The sequence below is a fragment of the Talpa occidentalis genome, unplaced genomic scaffold, assembly GCF_014898055.3.
Source record: "Talpa occidentalis isolate TD23 unplaced genomic scaffold, MPIMG_talOcc4v2.1 talOcc4.7, whole genome shotgun sequence".
Lineage (NCBI taxonomy): Eukaryota > Metazoa > Chordata > Mammalia > Eulipotyphla > Talpidae > Talpa > Talpa occidentalis.
The window spans coordinates 23,290,661-23,317,639 of NW_023605083.1; the positions used below are offsets into that span (position 1 = coordinate 23,290,661).

At 37.7% G+C, this 26,979-nt stretch overlaps 1 protein-coding gene across 2 annotated transcripts in view; it reads right to left on the reverse strand.

Moving 5' to 3' along the window:
- SLC1A1 (solute carrier family 1 member 1) overlaps positions 1-26,979 on the reverse strand; it is a 140,338-nt gene that overhangs the window by 19,828 nt on the left and 93,531 nt on the right. For both annotated transcript variants that reach the window (XM_054689817.1, XM_037493856.1), the window contains exon 2: positions 14,398-14,538. In XM_054689817.1, the coding sequence (XP_054545792.1) occupies positions 14,398-14,538 (141 nt within the window). The remainder of the gene's footprint in view (positions 1-14,397; positions 14,539-26,979) is intronic.

The window sequence follows — 26,979 nt, forward strand, 5'->3', positions numbered from 1 at the left end:
TAAAAAGATAACCCTTATGTGTGATTATAAATGTAATGCATGTTCATCTTTATTATCTAAAAAAAGAAAAAATATAAAGATGAAAAATATCACTTTATCTCTTCAGCCATAGTTAATATTCTGGTAAAATTTTTTTCTTCATTTTTTTTTTTTTTTTTGTAAATGTAGTTGAGGTAATTTTATAGTTCTTTATCCTCTCTCTTTTTAATGCTGTATTATAAACTACAGATTTCTTACTGCTATAGAGTCACTCTGAAGATAACTTAACATTGTGAGATACCTTAAAATTTATGTCTCAAAGAAATTAAAAACAAGTAAAAATTTCTGTGGGCACAGATAATTTAACAGACTTAGAGTCACAGTATTAGATCTAGTTTGAAGTAATCTTTGGCTGCCAACAAAATGACTGAATACTGTTTGAACTTGAAAGTGCTGACTTGAATGCCAAGGACAGCTGAAGAGGTGGAAGGCATACATCTCTCTTACAAGAAACCTTTGTTCTCCATCAAAGATGTTCACATAAATGGAAAGCATCTCTCTACCTGTACTGTTTCTATGTGGGACATGGAGCAAGTGGAGAAGCAACCAAACCATATTTCGGCAAGCTGTCCTTTGAAGGTTTCAGACCTGCCTGATTTCCAAAATGAAAATCACATTTTAAATCAAATAGAAAGTGATTTATTGTCTTCAACATGCATGAGTTTCCTATAACTGCAAAATCCCAAGTACTTGGTAGTAGGAAAAATGAAGAAGTAAGTTGTCATGGGGCAACCCTATGTAGAACCCCCATGAAGGCTACCAGCATGCACAAGTAGCTTTTATATTCACTCCTCACATTCTAAAAGACCTATCCATTTTTTTTTGAAATGACTGGGGGATTATGCGTCTCACATATAATCATACATATTTGATGTACAGGAAAAACCTTTAAGAAAGCTATCATCATGATGATGACAGAACAAGTCATTTCTCATTCTAAACACATGATTCCTCTCGCTGCTGATTGCTCCTTTGGAAGTTAATATTTAGAGAAAAGGAGTCTGGCTAAACCAGGGTGTTGTTAAGAGCCCATTCACCAACCTCCGGGACAAGATTGTGCAATTACCATTTGATAGGCATATTGCAACAGTCAGATCCTAGAATAACCTTTTTTTTTTTTTTAAGATTTCTTTATTTATTTTATACAAGCACTGGATACAGTCAGAAGCGCGGGAGGGTGAGAGAATTCACCAGAGCCAGAGCAGGGAGCAGAGCAGGCAGAAGGACTGAAGTACACTGCTGAGGGGAGCAGCGGGTGGCAGGAGAGGTCTGCGCACCATGTGGGTTGCTCCTCCGGTAACCGGGGATCGAACCGGTGCTGCAGCCTCGTAACCGGGGATCGATCCGGTGCTGCAGAGGCTGCCGGGCAGCTTCGCAACCCAGCGCTCAACCGCTGCACCACCGGGGAGGCCCTAGAATAACCTTGATGACAGAGTCTATTCTCTTTCTTCAGGAAAAACAGTTTGGTGTGAAGAGAAGACTTTCTTTTCCTAGTGGCAAGACAATTTAAAAAAAGCCATTTCTTCAAGAAACAACAACAAAACAACAAAAAATTAAGAGACACTGAAGACCACCAATCAGAAATGAATAAACTATCTCATATTTAGTTTTGGTCTCTTAGGGAAAAAAAGCAGACAATAATGCAAATATATGAGTGCTACATAATTATGTGATTATAAAACAAACCTATTTCATTTTAGAGCTCTGTACACTGCTTTGATAAATAATAATAGTTATAATAACAATAACAGTAGCTTTAAAAAAAAAAAAGGCAAGAAAATCACCAATTATACAGAGCTCCAAGCAACATGTATAAGCACCTGTAATCCTGATCTAAGAGAGGCTGTGTTTTCAGATAAATTGTCCTTTGGTAGATGTCCAATTTATGTGGCTCCCAGGCCTTAGGTGGTGACAAGTGACAGGTTCACAGGGTAGCTGCAGAACTGTTTTTGGGTCTGTGTTTTGTGCCCTCTCGAGGATTTTCTTCAGGCAGTGAAACAAATTAAATCTATGTGGGTAATTGTTTCCAGCATATGTTAATATATCTTAATTTGTGTTAATGATTGGGCTATGGGTGGGTGCCTCTGCTTCTATTCCAGGATTCAGCTGGCAATAAAAGGCTTCATAATGCTGAGATTCTTGGTGGAACTACCTTATACAAATACATCCCCAAAGCAGTCAGCCAACTCCTCTCCACCAGAGATGAAAGAACTATCTTATATAGGAGTTACTTTCAGAAAGAGGTTGTTTCCCATTCCTCAAAGCTACCTCAGTTCTACATTTCCTCTGGATATCTTAAAATTTATTCAAGTCAACGGTCATAATTCTCCACATCTCTGGAGTTACACCTCTCTAGCTAGCACGGATTGGGGGAAGATCTGGTTCCCAAATCCAAGCTCTTGGATGATAAATAATGTGATGGGGGTGGGGGTTGACTGCCAAAGAGAGAGGGAATACATTCAGGGCAACAGTGTAGCTTTAGGAAACCTCTATAATAGGAACATTACTGAACTTAACATGAATATAAAATACGTGTCTCAATGGTCTAAATCTTCCAGCTGGCAGTAATAACAATGATGATGAAAATTATAATAAAAATGATGATGACAACGAACACTGTATTGAGAATGTCAACATGTTAAGTGTATCATCACTTTTTTCACTATAATCCCACAAGGTAGGCATTAGTGTCCCCACTTTACAGAGGCGAAAGCTATGGCTCAAACAGGCCAAGTAACATGTGAGTGAGTAGTAAGCCAGTGAGTAGTGGAGCTGGAATCCCAACCCAGGTTTGACCCTAAAAACCATATTCCTAACCCTGTGTCATATGAGCACTATCTAGGCACTACAGAATCCTTGTCTGTACCACCCAAAAGGATTTCTGTGATGATGGAAATGGTCTCTGCTGTACTGTCCATGGAGTGGCAACAAGCTACCTGTGGTGGTGGCTAGTGAGCACTTGATATGTGGCAAGTGTGACTGAGAAATTGAATTTTAACTTTGTTCAATTAATCTCAATTTTGATTAATTTTAAATAATCTTATTTTCAATAGCCACATGTGGGGAATGGTTGCTATATTAGACAGCACAATTTCTAGACCTTACCAGAGTGTCCAGCATACAGTGGATGCTCAGTAATGTTGAAAAAACAAACTCAAATGCAATCCCATTAGAAAATTCAGTACAACTTTGTTACCTTGCCAGCACAAGGCAGGAGAGAGGAAGAGGATAGCCCTTTTTCTTCTGGTATATATTTCCATCGCCACCGACTATATTGTTCTAAGGCCTGAAGCTTATTGTTCTCTGGATCTTCACAGCACATTAAATAAAGTACTGTAGGAATTTCTCACTCAATGCTGTCTATAAGACAGAAAAAGTTGCACTTTTTTCAGATAGTCTACATGTTACAAAGTGAGCCCATTTCAAAGATCCACTGTGTCAGAGACCAGAAACTCATCAGGGAGTCTCCTTAGAAACCTCCAGTACAGGGTGGTTTGGTTCTCAGGTAGCCAACCAAGCTGATTTTCACTCACAATAGGCCTCCATGTGAGGCTATATTTCATATCTTAGTATTTTTCAAATTTTTTTTATTGTGTCCTCCATGCCCTCCACCCCAGCCTTATACATTTTCCTAATGGCTCACCCCATTAAATTTTAATACCATAGATAAACTATACATCTGTTCATGTACTAAATGCACACATGTGCTTTTTACATAAAAAGAGTAAGTTTCTCTCCATTCCCCTAAGAACCATCTTTTGCTGCCTTGGTGGCAATAGTTCTGTTATGAACCTGTGGCGTCAGGCCAGTGGATGTTATGGTACTCTGATCCAGAAGTTAGATTCTGAAGAGAGCATCTCTCCATTCCTCAGTCACACTCACCACTTCCAAGTGCTCACTAGCTTGTGGCCACTATATGAACAGCACAAACAGAGACCATGTCCTTCACCAGTGCTGGTCTAGAATGTGCAGCACATGGACAGAGCCAGTATGACACAGGGGTTGAGATATGGCCCCCAGTCACTTACTGGGGGATGTCAGGGAGCATGTCCACCTTAGCACCAAACAGGTGAATCTTTGTGCTTTACTCTGAGGTTTTACTCTCACTAGCCATCTGGGTCCCTTCAGCCCATTCCTTATCTGGTAATGTCAACAGAACCACCTCTCTTTACAATCCACCCAAGATTCATTTCTTCTGGGACCTTATACCTGCCCCTGGGAGTTGGCAAAGGAGAGGGGACTGTGTGCTCATACACTACAAAATAGGTACAACAAGATCTGCATAGAATCAAAAGTATTTTAAAACATTTAGAGTGATTGAACAGTAATTTAACTAATCTGCTGAATGTAATAAAAAACAGTAATTTTTTTCTAGTAATTCATTGACTATTGTTCTGTGACAGACTGAAAATTTTACAAATTGGATCTTTCCCATCCAGTTTAAAAATCTGAGACTCCGCAAAGCACTGTGCAGAGGACAGGTACTTAAGGACCGAAAGGTGTCACCAAGTGGGGGTGACCAGGAGTACTTCGGAGTTGAATTGAAAACAGGTAGAAAAAGATGAGTAAGATTATGACAAACTCTTTGCTTGACCACAGTTTAGTCAGGCTCCTGACCCTCCTCCTAGGCCCATTTGTGCACTTCCTTGCAAAACCCAATGCTAGCACAAACTCTGCTAAATTGAACTAGAATACCCCCCTGATTCTTAATCTGTTTCCTCCTCCTTCACCATCCTCCATCCTGATTACCTGGCCTGTCTTCAGAAAGAAGACTGTTAGATTTAGCTAGGGGGTCCTAGCTAAATCAACTTAACAGTCTAAATCAACCTCTTAATATTTTCACTCATTGACTGCCACCCCGATCTTTAGCTATCAAATCCCACTTGCCCATGCTGTATTCAGAGTTGAGCACAATCTCTCCATTACTGCAAAATGCCACTGGCAGTGGTCCCTGCACCTATTGTGAAGGTTTGGAATAAAGTTTGCTTTACTACCTTTAACAAGTTTAATTTTTTTTCCCCAGTAACCCAGTGACCAGAGAGTCTGGGATTGTCATTTAAAACCAGGGTCTGTTTTGAGGCTAGGTTATGGTCAGGGCCATAGCTAGGGATACAATTCAAGGTTGTCCTTAGAATTTAGAGGTACCTACTAGCTCTTCATTTTATTTTTTATTTTATTTTTTTAAAGATTTATTTTTATTTATACAAGAACTGGGGTATGGGTCAGGCATGCAAGGGTGAGAGAATTCACCAAAGACAGAGCGGGGAGCAGAACAGGCAGACGACTGAAAACACTGCAGTGGGTGAGACAGGAGAGGTCTGCTGGGCCATGTGGGTATCTCCCTGGCCAACCGGGAACCTGCGCTGCAGAGGCAGCAGACAGCTTCACAGCACTGTACTCAACCTGCTGCGCCACCAGGAAGGCCCCCTAGCTCTTCATTTTAAAAATCCACCTCAGGAGCAGGCTCTGATGGGCTGGGGTGCTGACTCCTGACCAAAGCAGTAATAATCTATTAGAACAATTTTATAAAAACACTGCTAAGAAAGCAGTTGTCATGAGCTAAACAATAGCATGCTTTAAAAATAAACACCCGAGGGCAAAAGACTCCTCAGAGAGCTCTGTGATTAAGCTACCACCCACTGAAGAATGAAGTTTTCATGACGATCTCTCTCTACCTTGCCATTAATGTATCAAAATTAACTCTGTTATTGGAAGTTTTTTTTGGTCTGGCATTTGGTAGTGATTCACAATTGTGAATGGACAAAAATCCAAGAATCTCACTGTTGGACAGTTAAAGACCATTTATCCAGATGCCTCCTGTTTCCGGAGGCCACTGAGAAACAAGCATGGGTTTTGGTGAGACAGCATGGGCTCAGAGCCCAGCCTTTTCCTCCCAGATTCAGTTTCCCCATCTATACAATGAAGGTTTTAAATATCTTTGCCTCCTAAAGGGTAATAAGTATGAAGGTAAAGTGAACAACCCTATATTGTATAGGTGCTGTAAGGATTAGAAATAATATCTGTAACATGCCTAGTCTAGTGCTTAGAAGCAAATTTGTACCCGGTAAATAGGTTCTATTTTTACTGAATGAAAGGATCAATATGAAGTGTGTCAGTGAGCAAATGGAAGACAGTGTTAAGTAATTCATTTCCCCATTGTTCCTTCCATAAACTTATATAAACTTCCATAAACCTATATATATATATATTCATACATATATATTATATATTTTTTAATCGAGGTAACATTAGGATTCCTCCCATCAGGAATCACTACTGTAGTGCACCAAACTAGAGGATATGGCTCTCAGGATCTTGCAGGAAGGGCATTTGCTGCCTGTCAGCCCTAACTTGTGCCATCTTCCTGGCTCATCTCTCCCCCCAGCCCTCTTCTGGAGTGTATGAAGTTTCCTCCCACTTCAAGGCTTTTGTACAGGCTCATCCTTCTGCTTGAACTGCTTTTCCCCACCCTTCATTTTTCTATTTTTAAGTCCTCTTCTGAATCTCCAGGCTAAACCAGGTTCCCATGTTCCTCACTTGTAATTTTGTTTATGTCGTGTTTCACAATTTTTATCAGTAAATTCATTATATCACGGCTTTCTTACTAGATTATAAACTCCATGAGGATATATGGGGCTAGATATATGCTTGTTCACCAATGTATACCCAGTCTCCAAAGCACAGAAGGAATTCAATAAAAATGCTGGTGTTGGGTGAACGACTTAGTTATTTACATATGGTTGCCTTTCCCAGGTTCTTGTCCAGGTTTTGGCTCTTGGGGCAAAATATTCTAAAACAGAACTTGAGAATCTTTATCAGACCAGGTGTTGCCCTTATGATGTGTGATCTTGGACAATCTATTTAATCTCTCTTCAGCCTCCAAGTTTCCTTATCTCTAAAGACAGAGATAAGGTCTCACCTATTTTACTACTTGGGTTGGCATGAGGATTAAATAAGCAAATTTATTCCCTAGGGAAAACAAGACTGGCTATCTCACTGTGGTAATCTTTACAGTCAGGGAAATCACTACAGCCTGGATTAATACCCTTGAGTATGTTAAAAGGGAAGAGAAAAGACAGAAGGGCGCATTCAACATATTATTTCTGTGTACATTTTACCCATGACATCTATTTTTTCTTTGAGACATTAATGCATAGAACTCATATAAACTAGGTTACATCACCACCCTAGACTATTTTGTGAAGTTAACAAAATAAGTGGTTTATGGGCAGAACTATCTAAAGGTCACTTTGTTGCTTCTGTCAGCAGGTTCACATTTGATGTTCAAACTTTTCTTTTTTAAACCAAAGAGGTTGATGGGATCTGTAGTTGGGACAAGTTTTTCAAAAGACCTCATGAATTTTTGTGGTAAGCTTATTATTTAATGAGAGCACTAAACACACCTCAGAGGATCTGAAGAATTAGACCATTCTCCTCAAAGTCCACTGAATGTGTTGACATCAAGATAGCCAACAGCTCAGTAAGACTTGCCTTGTTTCCTACCATAGTCTAAGACAGGTTTAGGCAGAAAAAAAATTTGTTCATGATTGATTCTCTGAGCTTCACTATCTCATAGAAGGATTGAAGCAGGGCATATTTATCTTGACACTTTTCATTTTATTATTGTGGCAAGTGGCATGTTCATTGTAAGCATTCCATTCCCTATTCATTATCTGTTCCTTTCTTCTTTGGAGAAAGGGGGCAAATTAATATAATAAGTCCTTACTTTTAACAATTGTGTCCTAACGTAACAAATTTCTTAACGATATTAGGGAAACGGTTAATTCAAAGCTGCTTTGGCCATCTTATTTTCTTGGCTCCCCAACAAGGTTGGACAAAGAGAGCACTTAAATGTAGGGAAAGTCCAGTGGTTCCAGATATTGCAAATGAGGTAAGATGTGCATTCTCAGAGCATATGATCTTATCTGCAAGCTTGCCTTCCCCAGTATGGAGTTTTACATTTATAAGGCACCTTGAAATGGCAATTTTTGTAGAGACACAATTGTACAAACAACAATGGTTCAAGGAAAACTTGCACTTTCCCCATTGCTGAAGATGGCATTAAAAATCTCTTATCTATCTGTATTTACAAGCAACTGGCTTATAGTAAGAGTGATATCTGCATCTGCAACTCTTATATCTTCTTGTCAGCAAGTGGACCCATGGATCTGACTAGAAGATGACCTGGGGTCTATGACCGGGTAGATGGCAGGTGGTTTTCTGGGAGTCTCTTTTCATACAGTTGGGGTTAACAAATGCTTGAATTAAACTGAAGCCTATTTCAAAGAGGCACACGAGATGGTTCTTTCCAATGGAGGATGTGGGATAGTATTCAGTACACAGCTGCTCGAGTAAATGAATACATAGCTTTAAAAAGTTGTTCCCCAGCCCAAATGATCAAAATGCGTCATCGCCTGCAAATCCTGAATTTAAAAATAGGGGCCTTCAAAAATTTTGACTGACTTCACTTTATCCCGCTCCATCCTCCATTCTTTGGTGTTTCTTCAGGTCATGTACACTCATTGCTTGGTATAAATTTATTTGGTAAGTTCATTTATTTTGTCACATGGATTTCACCTCAAATAAGTTATATCCTGAGAGTCAAAATCTATTCTTCAGAATTTATTGTCTTGTCTTTCATCTCAGCAGGGGTCAGTTGCCAGGTGGTTTCTGTTTTGTAAATGAATGTTTTTTATTGACACAGTCATGCCAAGTCATTTACATAGCTATCTATGACTGAGTTTCTGTGATAACCATTTAGATTTATGAACAGAGAACATACGGCCAAAGAAACCTAAAATATTCATTATCTGGTTCTTTACAAAAGTAAGATACAGACCCCTTCTTGAAATGCAGGTGACTCATATCTATGTCTACATCTGGTTGTTGTTTAATACTATTTATATTTAAACTTTTCTAAGCCTTTAAAACTAAAACATGATGGAAAAACCTCTGCCCTTGGAAATGCGAACAACCCTCCCTTCCAAATTTTGAAATGCTGATGTAAATCTAGAATAACAACTATTAAATGCCTAGAGCAATTTAAATGGGTGGAGTCTCCAAGGGTGGAGTCTCTCTCCGTCCCTCCCCTCTACCATAGAACTGGTGTGTAGGCCAGTGGTGTGGGGTGAGGGCGTTGAGAGGATTCACCAGAGACAGGCAGATTTACTGAAATACACTGCTAAGGGGAGCAGTAGGGGGACAGAAGAGGTCTGCTGCACTATATGTGGGTTGGCTCCCTGGCAGGGTATCGAACTCAGGCCACAGTGGCCTGAATACACCCTTGGAGACTCTACCTATTTAAATTGCTCTAGATATTTAAATAGTTGTTATTCCAGTTTTATATCAGCATTTCAAAATTTGGAAGGGAGGATTATTCTCATTTCTAAGGGCGGAGGTTTTTCCATCATAGGCACTGAGACTTAACCCCTAGATCACCAGGGAGGTCTCAACTTTATCTTTGAAGAAGCTCTCCATTAAATTAAACCCAAAACTCCACCCGTACTCTTATATAAACTAGAAAGTCATTGATAAACAATATAGATGTTTTCTTCTGAAATCTTATGCTTGGTAATGTGAATGTCCAGGAGACAGAATCACTTAGCACTACGGCCCAGGGCTCAGTGACCTGGGATGGAAGAAAACTTGGATGCACAGAGCTGCTTCTTGAGGAACTATCTGTGCCCTTGTAGGAAATCCTACCATTTGTAGGAAAACCAGAGTGAGGCACTTCATGACTGGGTAGGAATGAGCTTCTTGCTCTGGAGAATGAACCATGCATAACAATTACATAAACTGGGCCCAGCCCAACCAGAACAGACTCCAAATCCTGCAAGTTGGAGGGTATGTCACAACTCAACAGATAGGTGTGGTATCATTTCATGGTGAGTCTCCTGATCAGGACCACAAGGCCAGCCATAACCAGTGGCTGCAAGGGGCAAAGTGGGGGAGGGGTCCCCTGAAAAGGATGTACCATAGAGTAATTATCTCAGGAAGAGGTTGTTTCTGGCTCAGGAACTTAGGACCTAGTGTCAGGTGGTAGGGCCTTGGGGTACAGCAATGCTTGGAACATCTTTGTGTGGAGTGACAAGGTGGCTCCAATTCCTAGAGGCAGGCTGGCAACTAAGTAGAGTGGCAGCCCACTTAAGGGAGACTGGGGTTCTCAGAAGAGTTCCTTTGGGGAGCTGGATGACATGGCTGGTGTTTCAATTGCTTTTATCCCTCAACCTTTCATAGATATTTGTCCTAAGTATCAGACTGGTTTTGGCTGCTCTATGAAGAATTACATTTTTGCTCTTATCTTAGGATGGTGGAACAAAATGGGGTGCTCTTTAAGATTAGAGGGGCAGAGACATCCACAGGACATACCAGGAGAGTCAGCTTTTGACTAGGCAGTCATTGCAAGGAGGCCAGAGAGGAAGACAGTGACCTCTTCCTAGCACAGTGAAGACAGCATCCTGGGAAGATGCTCAGGAAACCTCCAGGAGCAGAAATCAGGGGGCCATTCCATTCCTGTGCTGATCATAGGAGGCTCAAGTCATAATTTGTGTATTAAAGAAAATGTGACCTGAATTTAAACTCACTGGCTGTTGAAACTCGGACTAAGATTTTCCAGAGCCACAATTATCAGTCATGTTCACAAGCCATTTCCCCTGCTATTTCCCTGGTGACTTAATATAAATACAGCTTACAAACCTAAATGCTAATATGGCTCAAGCATACATATTTTGCTTCATGGCATGAGTGTATCCCTCAGGATGTAAGTTATATGGGTAGGATTCCGTTAGTGTCTATACCTGTTTCTGAAAATTCCTTGAGACCATGTCTACTGTGCCTCTCGCTCTCTTTTTTCTGTTTTAAAGCATATTCCAGACATTAAAGCATATTCCAGTCATTTCATCCCTATTTTATTCCATACGCATTTTTTAAAAACAAGAACATTTTCTTTTATAAGTATATACCATTATCACCTGTAACAAAACTGTGAACACTTTATTGGTGCCATCTATATTCAAATTTCCCTGATTAACATGTTGCCTCATTATATTTATGAGACATGTTCTCTCATAAATGAAGAGGGTTTCTTCCTATTAAAAAAATAGCTACAAAGAATTTTTATGTCAGCAGAGGCTTTGAAGGCAAGGGATTTTTCCTGCCTGTTCATTTGGCAAGAGAGTTTCTTTTAGCACAGATCACTAGTCTTGGGCCTCAATTTTTGCTGTGTTTCTATCTCTAATTTGTTATCCTTAGGGCACTCACTCACTACTCCCCAGCTTGCAACATGCATTTTCCTTTGGTTTGCTAAATGTATAAAATTAGTTATTGATCTGCAGGATTATGAAAGCTTTTGAAACATGAAAAATACTCTTTCCAAGGCACCTTCTGCTCACTCAAAATTGGGTGAGAGACCGAGGGCACTGCAGGGTTTGGGGGAAGTCCCGCAGACCAGGTAAAGGTCATGCTGAGCCTCAGTGACAGGGAGCAGAGCTGTGGAGGAAAGGATCAGGGAAGTGACCAGAGGCAACGCTAGAGGAGCACAGAGTAGACTCCATCCCTCCTTCCCCTTTCTTTCTTAAAAAAGAAAATACAGAACAAACAAAAATAATGTGTTCATATTGATAACGTATAAACAAGGTGCAATGAATCACATTTTTTTACTATCCAGATCTGGTCATTGTTAATGGTTAGGTTTTGATCTTGACTTTAAAAATTAATGTAGGTCATAATAACATTTGGATTACACACAACATCCTATTGAGTAATTTGCTTGTCCTCCTGCTTTATATTGTTGGGAACATTTTCACATGTCATGTATAGATGCTTTCAAAACACGGCCTTTAAGGTAGCGAAGAGTGCTAACTTAATGTTATAACATACATTTGGATTGCTTAAAGTTTATCATCATTCTAAAGAAAATGAACATGTTTATATCTAAATCTTTGAACATAGCTCTGATTATTTCATTATGATAAATTCGAAGAATGGAATTACTAAGTGGAAAGATGCCCTCCAGAAAGTTAGTTCCAATTTATATAGTAATTGAAATCTATGAATGAGCCCATTTTCCCACCTTGCCAACACTAGTGTTACTTTTCTCTTTTAACTTAACAAATGAAACATGAATATGGCCTAAGTGTCCCCTTCCTATTTTTTCATGTCCCTTGAATCTTTGACTATTTCATCATTTGGTATCAAAAGAATGGGGGCTGGGGGTCTGTTCTCTCTCAAACTCCTGTTTAATTGCCAGGGTTTGGTGAAGCTGTGCTACAGCTTCAAAAAAGCAACGGGGCTTATGTAAGTGGAATGCTGAGGGTTGCAAATTATATTTCTAGATTATTTGCAAGACTGAGTTAGGACCAAAAAGAACCAGACTGCAAAAAAAAAAAAAAAAACCCTCACTATTGACTGCCAAGATTGGTACATATTTTCAAACATCACATATTTTCACCTTTTCTTCTAAACCTGGTTTTCGCATGAGTTTTGGATTTGCTGCCTAATTTTGGATCAATCTTCCATATCTTCCTCCACAGATAACAAGATATAAATAGTATCTCTCATCAAGTGGTTTATGTATCTTGTGCAACTGCATGCAAAAATACAGCAAATGTGAACAACTGTGAACATTTTTCTTGGGAGAGGGTCCAAAGTTTTCATTATGTTCTCAAAGGAGCCTAAAATAGACTAAGAATCCTTGATGTGGAGAACAGTTCTAAGGGGTTGAAATCACAATGCTTATGAGGGTCAACAGGTAATATAAGTGAGTAAAGTGGATGAGGCAATAGGGAGTGGTGGGGCTGTGGCAACCTGAAATGCATCATTCCAAGTAAATGGAGTAGGTATCTCTCAGCTAGTAGCTCTAGGACACTGTTGATGTGTGGGAACATGGGGCAGTGTTTCCCAGTATTATCTTTTTTTTTCAGAGGAAGCAAGAAATCTGGATACTTACCTAAAATCTTCCATAAAATATTTTACATTTATAAAAATTTAAAGTTAAACAAATAAACATTATATGGTACAAAAAACTAGTCTGCTGATTTGGCGCCTCAGGTTGTAGGGGATAAAATGAACAAGGAATTTCAAAACATAATTAAATACATAAATAGAAATTATTAAACGCTTGCTTGTAATAAGCCAAGAATAAATACCAAGACCTTTTAAGAGCAAAGTTCCCAAGGGATTGTAGTCTGATTGAAGTTTGGCACTTGAAAAGTTCAATGCCCAAACTCACAGCTTTTCAAGCAATGTGGTTGCTGAACACAGCAAATCCTGACATTCAACCTCCCTACCTCTGGCCAATGTCCAGTGTACTACATAAATCAGTTTCAGGTCTCTTCACAGCAGTAGAGAAAAATGGTCTAGAATTGAACAAGACTCTTAATAACATCATTACATAAAGCCTTGTATTGCATGACATTAGTGATTGTCATGCCACATTTTACCTATTACCAGAATTAAGACAAGTATAAGAAAATATGGAATGCACAGAAAAGCTTACCATAGCCAGACAAATGACATTTTCATAAACCACATTAATCTCTACATACCAAAGAGAGTTTGCTCTTTATAGGGAACCTGCATTATCAGATACAATGATCAGTTATGGAAAAATCATTTCCAAATTCAACTGTGTCACAATTTCAGGTTTTAAAAATACCAGGCTTTTAAAATATGGCACAAACCCATAATTAAGCCTTACCCACAGCATTCGGCACTGGTCCCTGGGCAAATTTCTGGGACAGATATGTAGCAAGTTCTGAGTTGTGTGGAGGAATTGAAGTGGGTGAGGGGAGGGGTCAAAGGAACCCTTAAGGCAGCTACTGAGAGGCAGCTAGGATGGGGTTAGGGGTAGTAGGTAGGACAGCTGCAGTTGGGAAACAAATGAGTGAAATATTGAACACATGATCAGAACTTGATCATCATGGTTTACCTGAGGACACTGATTGACATTCTGGTAACCAAATATGCCTTTCCCCTTTATTTTATAGTAATAAAATACTATACCTTGATAGTATTTTATTTATAATATGTTTGAAAATGGCATCTTCCTCACAAGACATAATATGGTTAAATGAAGATTTGTGCTGTGATGGACAGTGCTATAGACAGAGCAGTGTCACTTTGTGAATAACAAAATATTTCCACTTAAGCAAATATATACTTTCCAAGTGAGGGTTATGTGTGTGTGTGTGTGTGTGTGTGTGTGTGTGAGAGAGAGAGAGAGAGATGAAGGAAAGGAGGGAGGGAGGGAGGGGGAGAAGAGAGAGGTGCACATATCAAAAGGATTTAGATTTCTAATTAGAAAAACTTAAATGACAGTTTCATAAATAATCATAGAGAACATTAGTTTTCTCGAAGTACCTGTAATCATGCTTGATATAATTAATGGCAAAATGATGAGTTTCAGCATCCTCATTAAGATTTCTCCAGGAAAAGCAAAGTAGAATTTCTCCAGATTAGAGAGCTTGCTGTATTCTCGAACCAAGACTCCTATGGCAATCCCTAAGAAAAACAAGGATGGAAAAGACAAGAGGAACATTGTTAGAGTTCTTTTATGCACATTTATATGGAATAATGCCCTTTACAAAAGCAAATCTTGATGGCAAGAAAACAGTTTAGATTATCCGCCCCCCAAGTCTGTAAATTTTAGACTTAAAATTACACCTTAAAAGGCAATGAGTAAGTACAAATTATTTGGCAAACCTGTAAAAAAAAATTCTTCACATAAAAGCTTTCCATTTCTTTTCTTCCACTTCAATTACATTTATTATATTGACAAAAAAGAATAACAGAAGAAAAAGTTAATCTTAAATAATATAACTTTTGTTTTTACACATTAACTTTCATTCTTTGTCTATCTGTAAATATTTTACATTTTATGGTTTAAATATCAGTTTGTATTTTTATCACCCTTTTTATGATGTTTATGATACTCTTGTTTATGTGAGTTTTATCATTTTAATAGCAACACAGTATTTTGCTGGTTTGATAAACTTACCAAACTATTGAATGACTGCATTCTCTAACACTTTGTATTCTATTCTGGTATTTCCAGATAAAGATGTGTTCTGTCTCATCGAGGTTTTTTAATTAAGTGTCTGATCCTGATCCTTGAGGCTTATAATTATATGAGTGTGTGAAACTGTTCAGTATTAAGAGATGTTATACATTCTCCAAAAGATTGCCTTAACAAGATATTTATATGACTTCCTTCAGTTGTGATGACTTGATAACTAAAAATAAAAAATTAAAAAAATTTTTTAATCCTCTAAATGGTTTTAATGACATCTAACTGCTCTACTCTACCCTCCCATATCTCCTGACTTCACATCCCCTTTTATAAGAAAAAATTGAACTGGATGACTTGCACATATTTTTTCCTTCATCAACCTCTAAGGATAGCATGCTAATTGGAAGTAAAGTGACAGGGAGATTCACAGAGCAAATGACTGGCTATGCCAATTCACACACTCTAATAAGTAGTTTGTGAAAAAAATAGCATTGTTTGGCACAGCTAGGAACTCTGAGGCAATGAAAAGAGATGTGAATTATAGTCACTAATACAGTTTTCACTCAAATTTATGTATCATTCCTAAGTCCGCTAACAGACCAAAGAGATGAACTTCACAAGATATATTTGCATGGTGACTTTATACTTAGCTTAAGTTTATTTTCCACCTTTGTCTTTATCTTTGTATTTTGTGCATGCATTATTAAATGTATTTTAGGTCAGTCATTTCAAATAATTTTTGGAACAAACATACACATATAAGCATTTATCAAATTGTAACTGACAAAAAAATGCCTTTATGATCAGTCCTATATGGTTCATACTTTATAACATTGTTAGAGACTCCTGAATGGTTAAGAACAATATATTTTAAGTGAATTTAAAAAGCACGTTGTGCTCACTTCCTACTTAATAAATTGCCTATGTTCAGTTGTTCTGTGTAGAACATAACTATATTATGCCAAAAGGATACTCTGTGATGTTCAGCACTTTAAAACAAACAAACAAACAAACAAGACATTCTCTATCATACTAGTTAGGTTGCTTTAAGTAAATTTTGGGCTTGTATGTCAAAGAAAGCTCTGTATGCAAAAATAAAGGAGATGTGTCTGTGCTCAAAAACCATCCACAAAAGCACTCTGTTGAGTAGCAAAAGAACCCCATGTGCACCAATGTTAGGGTTTATATTACTAATGATTAATTATGCCACTAATCATCTCCACCCCAAATGAATGCAGGGCAGTTGGAAAGAAATATACTTGTTATTTTTTTTTAGGCTTTAGCCAGACATGGGTTTTTACAGAGGAGATAAAAGAGTCACCATAAGAAGTGGTTTGAAAGTAATTAAAGGTGACAAGCACTATAAATAGGTCACTTTCAATGACAACTTTCAATCAAGCTTGTTCTTGAAGTTGAGTATCATAAATTGTACTCCAAAATTTCTTTTTTTTAATATATATTTTTTTAAGATTTATTTATTTATACAAGCACTGGGTACAGTCAGAAGCGCGGGAGGGTGAGAGAATTCACCAGAGGCAGAGTGGGGAGCAGAGCAGGCAGAAGGACCGAAGTACACTGCTGAGGGGAGCAGCGGGCGGCAGGAGAGGTCTGCGCGCCATGTGGGACCCTTGCCCGGTGGCCAGGGAGCAGCCGGGGATCGAACCGGTACTGCAGAGGCTGCGGGCAGCTTCGCAACCCAGCGCTCAACCACTGCGCCACCGGGGAGGCCCTCCAAAATTTCTTTTTTTACTGAAAAGAAGAATATAAATACCAACCACGACCTGGAAAAGCTGTTGGGAGATTCACCCTGTGTCAAAGGGCCAAAGACCCTCAAATACAAAAAGTGGTTGGTGAACGTCTTCAATCAGGAGTTAGACTTGTAAATGGTGTGCTTTGTTTTATCTCAAACCAATTTGGAAAAATGAGGTGCAGGACAAGAAAAAATCACTGGAAGATTTTTCAGGTCCAAGATGAGGTCTGGATTTCACAGGACAGAATTTTTCCTACCTTGACCAGTCAGAACCCTGGACTGCATTAGGGAGCAAGAGAGTTTCCAAGCTGAAAAAGACTGCTGGGAATAATTGCCTGCCTGGGCATGCACAGGTCAGACCCACCTGGTACAGCCACTCCCAGAACTAGGGAAAGTGAACATAGAAAACTTCCCTGAATGGTACAGTAGTAAGGAGGTCTTCAGCAGGCCAACAAGGAAGTCCAAAAGTAAAATTGTTATCTAGTCCTCTAGCAACAGAAATTATCAGGAAATCATTCTTGGTCTACCTTCCACCACACAGACAAGAAAATTCCAACCAGGTGGTTAGGCAGTGTGGGAAAAACACCAATGCTAGGAAAGCAGTCTGAAGTTCTGACTCCATCTCTTATAAGGTATATATTGGTCCATAACTTTAACCTCTCCCCCACTGTCAAGCATAAGGCAAAAAGTTTAAATGGTCTTGAAAGATGCTTGAAAGGTTTCTTCCAATGACCAAGGTGTTCTGATCATCTCTGTGTCTTATTGTCTCAATGTAAATATGGGATCATAGAACCAGCTTATTAGCTCACAGATAGCTGGCCATTCTTTCTGTAGCTGTTATGCAAATTATAAATATATTGGTAAAATAAGGAAAGGAGAAACTAGAGAGGAAAACAATTGAAATCTCAGTTAAGCGATTTCTTCAAGTTCAAATTAAAAATTTATATGTTAAAGGGGGAATTATACATATGTCATTTCTTCATATACATGTTATCTCAGGAAATGATTGCCAGTCCAGTAGCTCCAACATGGAAGTAATGAGGTGACATTTCCCACTAAGTTTATAAAAAACTATTGTTCAATTAATTCTAGAAATCAGAATGAATGAAAAATGTCACACGTATTTAATTACACCAACCTATCCAAGCCTTTCTCCTCCATTTTTCAGGTCCTACCCAGTCTTTGTTCTTACACAGTGTGTTTTCATAGTAGTAAAAATTAACCCAGATAGTAGTTGAATTGCATTTGATTAAGATCCACGAAAACAGTATTGTTTCTATTTTAGGGTATTAGTAGAAAAGAGATTAAAATTTACTATGGTTTTTAATGAAAGCCCCCAGAATAGTTCTCTGGTACACAGATTGATTTTTGGCTTAATTAAGAATTATTGTCAAAGGAAAAAAAATTTAATTGTCACTGAAATAGTTATCTACTCATGTCATTGTGTTAGGCATTACATTAAAGCAAATTAACAATATGCATTTCCACCAGTGCAAGTTCTTTATAAAAACTTTGGCTCAAAACCAGATGCTTCTGAGTCTGTAAAGCTTTAATTTTGAAACCCTTAAAAATGTATTTACTGTATAAGCAATATTATAACACTTCTACTGGAAATAGGTATAAAAATTCATGTACATTCTTACCAACTCAAATATATGCAAAATGAAATTGTGTTCATTTTTTCCATATACTATTGAAGTTAATAGTAAAACAATGGCTAACAATTATTGAACACATACTATGTCAGAATGAACTAAGTATTTCAAATGAATTATCTCTTCTGTGTTCGCTCTTGTAATTTTTAATGGTTATATAATTACAGGGATATTTGTAATTTTTACTGAGGTAAAATATACATCACATAAAAGTTATCATTTTTAAAGTGTACACTTCAGTGGTTTGAGTACATCTACAATGTTGTGCAATCATCATCACTAATTCCAGAATATATCCATCACCCCAAAAAGAAATTCTGCACCTGGTATGAGGTTCCTGGCAACTTTTTGTCTCCGTGGGATTTGCTATTTGTGATATTTAAAGTAGTTGGAATCATACAATATGAGGCTAGTCTTATATGTGAACTTGGCTAAGGCTAAAGTAGTAGTTAGTAAATAAAACACTAATTGAGGTTTTACTGTGAAAGTATTTATAGATGTGGTTAACTTCTACAATTAGTTGACTTTGTGTAAAAGAGATTATCTTTGATAATTTAGGTGGCCTCATCCAATTAGATCTTATAAACAAAAACTGAGGCTTCCTGAAGAAGGAATTCTGCTTTAAGACTGCAGCATCTACTCCTGCCTTAATCGCCAAATTGCTGTTTGACCTTTGGATTTTGGACTTGCCAGCCCCACAATTAAGTGAGCTAATTCCTTAAAATAAATCTCATGTAGATATATACAAAGAGAATCATCAATGCTAGTGTTTGTGTCTGGATTCACTTAGCATTATGTTCATCCATGTATAAGCATGTAAGGATTTTTGTTTTGTTTTTAGTATTTTTCATTTAACACTATATCATAAGCATTTCCCCATGTTACACATTTTCATCTCTTAAAAGTGTTAGATAATACTACTTTGGATGGACATATTTTTTGACCATCATCCAACTGTTAGACATTTTAATTCTGGAAAATTTTGTTGAATATTACTAAGTTGTCTTTACAACTAAAGGGGACAAGCATAAAAATAGGATGCAAAGGCTTGAGCTATTGCACATTTTCAGGTTCAAGGAAAGTGTACTTTGTACTTTGTACTGTGTACTTTGTAGTATCTAAATTCAAGATAAAGCAATAACAAATTAATATTTATTGACATCCAATTATATGCTAAGCATTGTAGCGAGTGCTAGAGGATTTGAGGGGAAGGAGTTAACAAAAATTTTGTTACTACTGCAATAAATGTTTCTCCTCATGGATGTGTGGATAGTGGATCTGTCCACTATCCTAACTAGCAGGAAACATGGTCTGTACTGTTCGCCAGTAGTGTCAAGAGTGGTAACTGTTTACACTGAGTTATCTTTTCCTTTTTGACTACCATCTACTATTAAGAATTCAGTCTGATAGACAAAGAAAGTTGATTCTGGTGAGAATCTAATAAGTCTCTACATATATCTCTATGCACTAAAATGTCTTCAATATATGCATTTAAACATGTATTTCCTTTTAAATTCTGTATTTGTGTTCTATAAATAACTGTATAGTATTCTCATTGCTGTTTAGCTCAAAATGTCTTATAATTTTTAATAAGCTTTGTTTTTTGAACTATAAATTCTTTAAAAATGCTTCCAGGATCCAAATACATGGAGATTTGGGGACTTCTTTTATATCCATTCTCTTGTTTGTGTCATTTCTTCATGTGGTTTCTAATTTTTGACTTTTCTTGTGGGTTGGTCTTTTTTTCTGAGAAAGTGTCCCTAAAGAATAATTGTTTCTCCTGGGGATTTAGGTGTTTCAAGGTCTCCAGGACAGTTTTCATTTAAGATTAGGAAGTCATTGTTCATTGGTAGTGAAAGTTTAGATCACATACCTAGGCAAGTGTAAATCTGGTTTTAATTTTCTCATAGGAGCCCCTCTGCCGGCCTTAGTTTTAGCTATGAGCACATGGCAAGTTTCTTGAGGTTTTCCCAAGTTTCACTGGATGGAAATTTTCTAGTTTTCTTTCCTAGAACAGGGAAAATTTTGTGGTTCCAGGGTATATGCAGAGGTCTCTTTCTGCCACTCATGGGCTAAGATCTTATCTCTTCTTCCTATTTGGATATTAAAATCCTGCCTCCCATCAGTAAGGCTTATAATTGAGTCTAGACCTTAGCATCAACTTTTGTTTATACTTCTGTCTCTGTGTTACCTTTTTATTTCTGGCACATGTGACTTTTCCTTCATTTCTTTTGAGTTCAAGTTTTGTAGCACACACACACACATTCGGAGAGGAATGTTATATTTTTATGTATTTGAGGTGGTAGGGGAACCCATAGATTTAGTTTAATTACCATGTTACTAGATGTTATAGCACCATCAATTATTTACTCCTTATCCTTTCCAATATGTTCCATTTTAAAGATGACTAGTGAAGGTTGAAACAGAATTCAATAATCGCTTCTTGACATTTTGGCTAAGATCAAGTGTGAAACAGAATTCAATATATAGGAAACACCTTGCCAGATTAACATTTGCTATATAAAGAACTTGTTATATTAAAACAATCATTGCTTTTCTAAGTACTTCCATGTTATCTCATGGAATCAATTAGCCAACAATTATTTACAGCCATCTAATTCTGGCAACACACTGGCTAGTGAGGAAATAAAGGTGAGAGTAATGGATTATCAAGGGATCTTTAATCTACATGATGAAATAAGATGTTAAGTGATATGAGACATTTTGAGAGAATAAAGTATTGAGCACCAACTCTTTAGGAGGCAGATTCTATAGTCATACAATCTGTATTCAAAATCTGGCTTCACCATTTTACTAGCTGTGAAATCTTAGACAAAATACTTATGCTCTCCTTATTTGTAACAATGGGCAAAGTAAAATAGTAGCTTTATAGAGTTATGGGGGGATTTAAAAATGAGACTATATAAAGGTGCTTAGGATAAAAATTACCTGGCTTACTAAGTACTCAATATCATTAGCTACTATATATAACCTATATATTCTTTATAGTGTTTCTCATGAAATCCTCAGAACAATTGTGATTCTCACATGTGAGTAATGAGTGGAGTCAGGAGTTGATGGAAGATATTTATGTAAAATAGCCTCAGTGTGACCAAACTTACAAAACTATTCCTTTAGTCTACTTGTATTTACTTCAGTAGAGAAATATTTTCTTTTATATTATACATTTTATAAATTTCAGGGTTAAAATGATGATATATAAAGAACCCATGAAATACACTGAATATAATATTCTCTAGTCTCTACTTCTTGTCATCACTGAAATTAAAGCCTCAGGATCTTGGTGGTGCCAGAAGAATTGACATTAAGAAGATTTTTGGGGTGTTTTCTGAAATAATTTTCATTGTGATTTAATAATCTAATTAAATTCTTCAAATATTTACTGTGCATGGATTAGAAGGTCCAGGGGTATAAATATAGATATAAAAATAGATGGTATGAGACCCTGTCACTCAAAGAGCTCACAATTTAATGAGAGCCAATCACAGATACAATTCAGCACAGGCAGGAATAGAGTAGAGGACTAACAATGAAAGGTGGAAGTAGCAGCTATGGGAAGACAGGGAGACAGAAAAGGAAAAGGAAAAAGTTGAGGAAGGTGCAAGAGTAAACACAAATAGATAACTATCTCAGGGTTTCTAAGGAATTGGTTACAAGCCTGAGAATACTTCAGGGAAATGCCAGTTGTGTTTCTTCATCCAGCAATGAAAGGAAGTTGCAGTCAGTACTAGGATGGCATTAATATCACACCAGGCCAAACACATGAAATCATGACAAGAAAGATGAGTTTTGAGATAGGCACAGATTGAATAAACCACTTGAGGTGTGAAGCAACAGGGAGACTATAATGTAAATGCATGCTTTTTAATCTTTGATGTGTATAGGAATCACCTTGGGATTTTGTTAAAAGACAGATTCAGTCAATGGGACCACATATTTTGAGCAGCAAAGAGGTAAATGATCTTAGTAAGGACATTCATTAGACTTTGCTATTAACTGAAACATACCCCTCAACAGAGCAGTGAAACCCTGCAGACAGTGTAGAGCTACAGCATAGTGAGGAAGGGCTCTGCTAATTAGCCAGTAAGTGGAACTGCTGCCTTTGTAAAATCCCTGAGCATGTAACTCTCTTTGCCAACGCTTTCCTACTAGGCTACATTTTCCAACTGTGGCTGCCTTTTCTCTATTCTGCCTTGGTCTCAGAGTTATAGGACTAGTACAAGGTGTGCAATGATGAAGTTACAGTTGTCTAAATGAGGGAAAATAAGACTTTAGGCAGTCATTGTAGAGCTGCTGCCTCAAACAAGCAAACTCATTTTGACTCTTAAGACATGTGCTATAAAGATGAAAAATGGGGGAAGGGATGCTGGGGTAGAGGCATCTGCCCCTGAATTTTTCTTAAAGAGCAAAAGACAACTTAATTCTGGTGCATAAGCAATGCTTCCATCCCACCATGGCTAAAATTACCATAAACCCACAAGCTTCTACCACACCATGCATCCTTTGCTTCCATAGCACCTTCTACAGGAGATGATCACCATGGCTTTCCTCAAGGTGGCAGGACCTCAAAAGCAAAAACCTTCCTCATTAAAGTGCTTCCTTCTCACTGTTCCCCCATTTTTGATTGTAAGTTCTGGTTAGCTTCCAAATAATACAGGTAAATATGAAGTAGGGTCTCATAGAGTCTATCAAAGTTTTGCAAAATGACAGCAAAGCATGAATTTTCATTCTTAAGTTTATTAAAGAAAGGTAGATATGTAAATCATATTCTTAATAAGGATCGAGAATCCAGAATATAAAAAGAACTCTTATAACTCAATAATAAAAAGATAACTCAATTTTTTTAATGGGCAAAGGATATGAAAAGACTTGTCTCCAAAGACACATAGCTGATAGTACATGAAAAGATGTTTAATATTATTAGCATTAGGGACCTAAATCAAAACCACAAAGAAATATCACTGAACATTCATTGTGATGGCTACAAAAAAAAAAAACAAAAAAAAACTCAAATAGAAAACAACATGTTATGAGAATGTAGAGATATTGGATCCTTCCTACATTGCTGGTAGGAATGTAAGAATGTAAGAGAGGTTACCTCCTAAGGGAAATTGTTTGGCAGTTCCTCAGGAAGTTAAACATAGAGTTAATATATGACCAAGAAATTCTGCTCCTAGATTTATATGCAAGGGAATCAAAAACATATCTTTAAACAAAAACTTGTACAAAAAATGTTTATAGCAATATTATTCATAATAGCCAAAAAGTGAAAAAGAGATGTCTACCAACTTAATATTGACTAAATAAAATGCAGTGTAGCCATACAATGGAGGATTACTCAACTATAAAAAGGAGTGAAGTACTTACTTAACATGCTGCAGCATGGCTGAACATTGAAAACTCTATGTTCAGTGAAAAATCAGATACAGAAGGCCACATATTATTTGATTCCACTTATATGAAATGTCTAGAAGAGGTAAATTGCTACATAGAGACAGAAAGTAGATTCACAGTTGCTAAAGGGTGTGGGTAAAGGATAGGGACCACTTACAGGGGTTTCATGTTGGGCTATGATTAGAAATGTTTTGAAATTGGGTAGTGATGATGACTGCACAGCAGGGAATACACTAAAACTACTGAATTGTACACCTTAAAATGGTAAAATTTAAAATTTATATGAATTATATTTCAATTATAAAAAAGCACACAAACTGTATGCTAAAGTGATTAAAAAGGAAAAAGAGAAAAGCAGTGATTCATTTCCATTCTGATTGCCTGACAACTTGAAGGCTTTTTCATGGAGTGGGGGAGAAGACAAAAAATTAGGGAAACTTTTTTTTCTATTAATTATCATACTAACAGCACAAAAATTGGCAAAGATGTGGCATTTTGTTCAAACTTGATAGGATATGTATCAGTTAATCAGGTCTGAGTGGCTCACCATCTGGAAATAACTTGAAAACCTATGTGATACCAGACAGGTTTATTAGCACCTCAAAGAAAGATGATCTATTTATTTATTTATTTAAAGAAATTTTTTTTTTAAAGATTTATTTTTATTTATTTATACAAGCACTGGGCACAGTCAGAAGCGCGGGAGGGTGAGAGAATTCACCAGAGCCAGAGCGGGGAGCAGAGCAGGCAGAAGGACCGAAGTACACTGCTGAGGGGAACAGTGGGTGGCAGGAGAGGTCTGTGCGCCATGTGGGACCCTCCTCCGGTGGCCAGGGAGCAGCTGGGCATCGAACCGGCGCTGCAGAGGCTGCGGGCAGCTTCGCAACCCAGCGCTCAACCGCTGCGCCACCGGGGAGGCCCAAAGATGATCAATTTAAAAAGAAGTTGTGATTACAGATTGCAGTTCATAGGCCACAACTATGCTTAAGAAATTTTTTCCTCAGATGTTATTAATATGTAAAAATGTCATTTACATAACAATATGATTTTGGAGGGACAACTTTATACCTCCATATGTGCACAAATTTTTTTAAAAAATTAAAAAAAAATTTTTATATTCCCCATACAATTGTACCCCCTTTATTTTTTACCCCAACCTCTCCTTTCCCCGCGCCCCCCATAGTGTGTCTCTGGTTCATAGGTGTTTGTTGATTTTCATTTTTTCTTGCTTATAGTTATTGTTTTTCCTGGTCCCTTATTTAGGTTTTCTAGATTCCTGCTATGAGTGAGACCATCCGGTATTTTCCTTTTTTCTTTCTGGCTTATTTTGCTGAGCACAATCCCTTCCAGCTCATCCATGTTGCTGCAAATTGCATGAGTTTATCTTTTTTGATTGCTGAGTAATATTCCATTGTGTGTATGTACCACATCTTCTTGATCCAGTTATCTATTTTTGGGCATTTGGGTTGTTTCCAAAGCTTAGCTATTGTAAATAGTGCTGCCATAAACATAGGGATGCAGGTGCTCTTTGCAATTAATGTTTCTGTGTCTTTGGATAAATACCTAGGAGTGGAATTGCTGGATCATATGGAAGCTCTATCTTGAGTAGGTTGAGGAATCTCCACACAGCTTTCTGTAGTGGTTGGACCAGTTTGCACTCCCACCAGCAGTGCAGGAGAGTTCCTTTTTCTCCACATCCTCGCCAACATTTGTTGTTGCTAGTTTTTTTTAATATGTGCCATTCTCACTGGTGTGAGATGGCACCTCATTGTAGTTTTGATTCGCATTTCCCTGATTACAAATGATGTTGAACATTTTTTCATATGCCTGTTGGCCATTTGCATTTCCTCTTTGGAGAAGTTTCTTTTTAGCTCTTCTGCCCATTTTTTGACTGGATTATTTTCTTTGTTTTTGTTGATTCTCATCAGCTCTTTGTAGATTTTTGTGATCAGTCCTTTATCATTAGTGTTGTGTGTAAAAATTTCACAAATTTCACTCATCCTCCACCAAAAACTCCCCTGCTGATATCCTATCCCCTTCCTTCCTTGACCTTCCGTTCTCTCCCTCCTCATTCCCTCTGGTAACCAGATTTTTTTCAGAATCTAAGAATTATTTTTGCTGTGCTTTGCCAGTTTGTTTCCTTTGGTTATTTTCTGCAAATGAGTGAAACCATCTGGTAACAGTGTTTTACTTTCTGACTTACTTCACTTAGCATAATCACCTCAAGATCCATTCATTTTGCTGCAAAACACACTATTTAATCTTCTAAAATAACTGAGTAGTATTCTTTTGAGTAAATATTCCACAGAGAGCTTAATTTTCAATTACAGTTACAAAAATCAATCAAAGTAGCCAACAGAAAACCAGGAATAGTCTGAAAAAATCTGAAAAATCCCTGTAGAAAAAGAACTAGTGGCCCAGAAAAAACATCAGCTACCATTAACTAATGATTTTCATACCTGCTGCATCCATCAATTTTGCCAGGTTCTATGGAGGCTACATTAGTGGGGGTCCTCATGTAGCTTACAGTCTAGGTGAAGGTTTATTAGGGGTACAGTATGTCCTGAATAAACCCCTCTTGCTGATGTTTTATGGACTATGCCCTCACCTCCATGTCAAAGAAATCCCAGGCTCGGAGAATTACAAATCCCATCATGTCATAAATCTACCATGACACGACTTCCTGAAGGAGGCATTGCTGGGAACTAAGGGTGGAGTTAAGCAGCAATGCTTGGTATATAACCAAAGACATGTGGGCCTACTCTCTCTTAGTTTTTGTCTGCCTTCAGTGTGCTCTCAGGGTCCCAGTTTAGACAGCATTACTGGCAGGATGCATTAATCACTAATTAATCTCTCTCCCTCCCTGAGTCCCCCCTCTTTTCATTTTGTTTTGTAATAAGCTTTTTATAAGCCTTTTTACATGTGCCTGCAGTTCGGTCTTTTTTTTTTTAATATCCAAAAGGGCAGGTTTATTATAAAAAGGGAGAGAATAAAATACACTTGCATAGACATGAGTGGTCAGAAAAAGCTGCCCCCGAAAGGGACAGGTTTGCTAAAAGAGAGGCCTGCATAGTAACAAGTGGACAGGAGAGCTGCTGCCTTGCAAAGGGAGA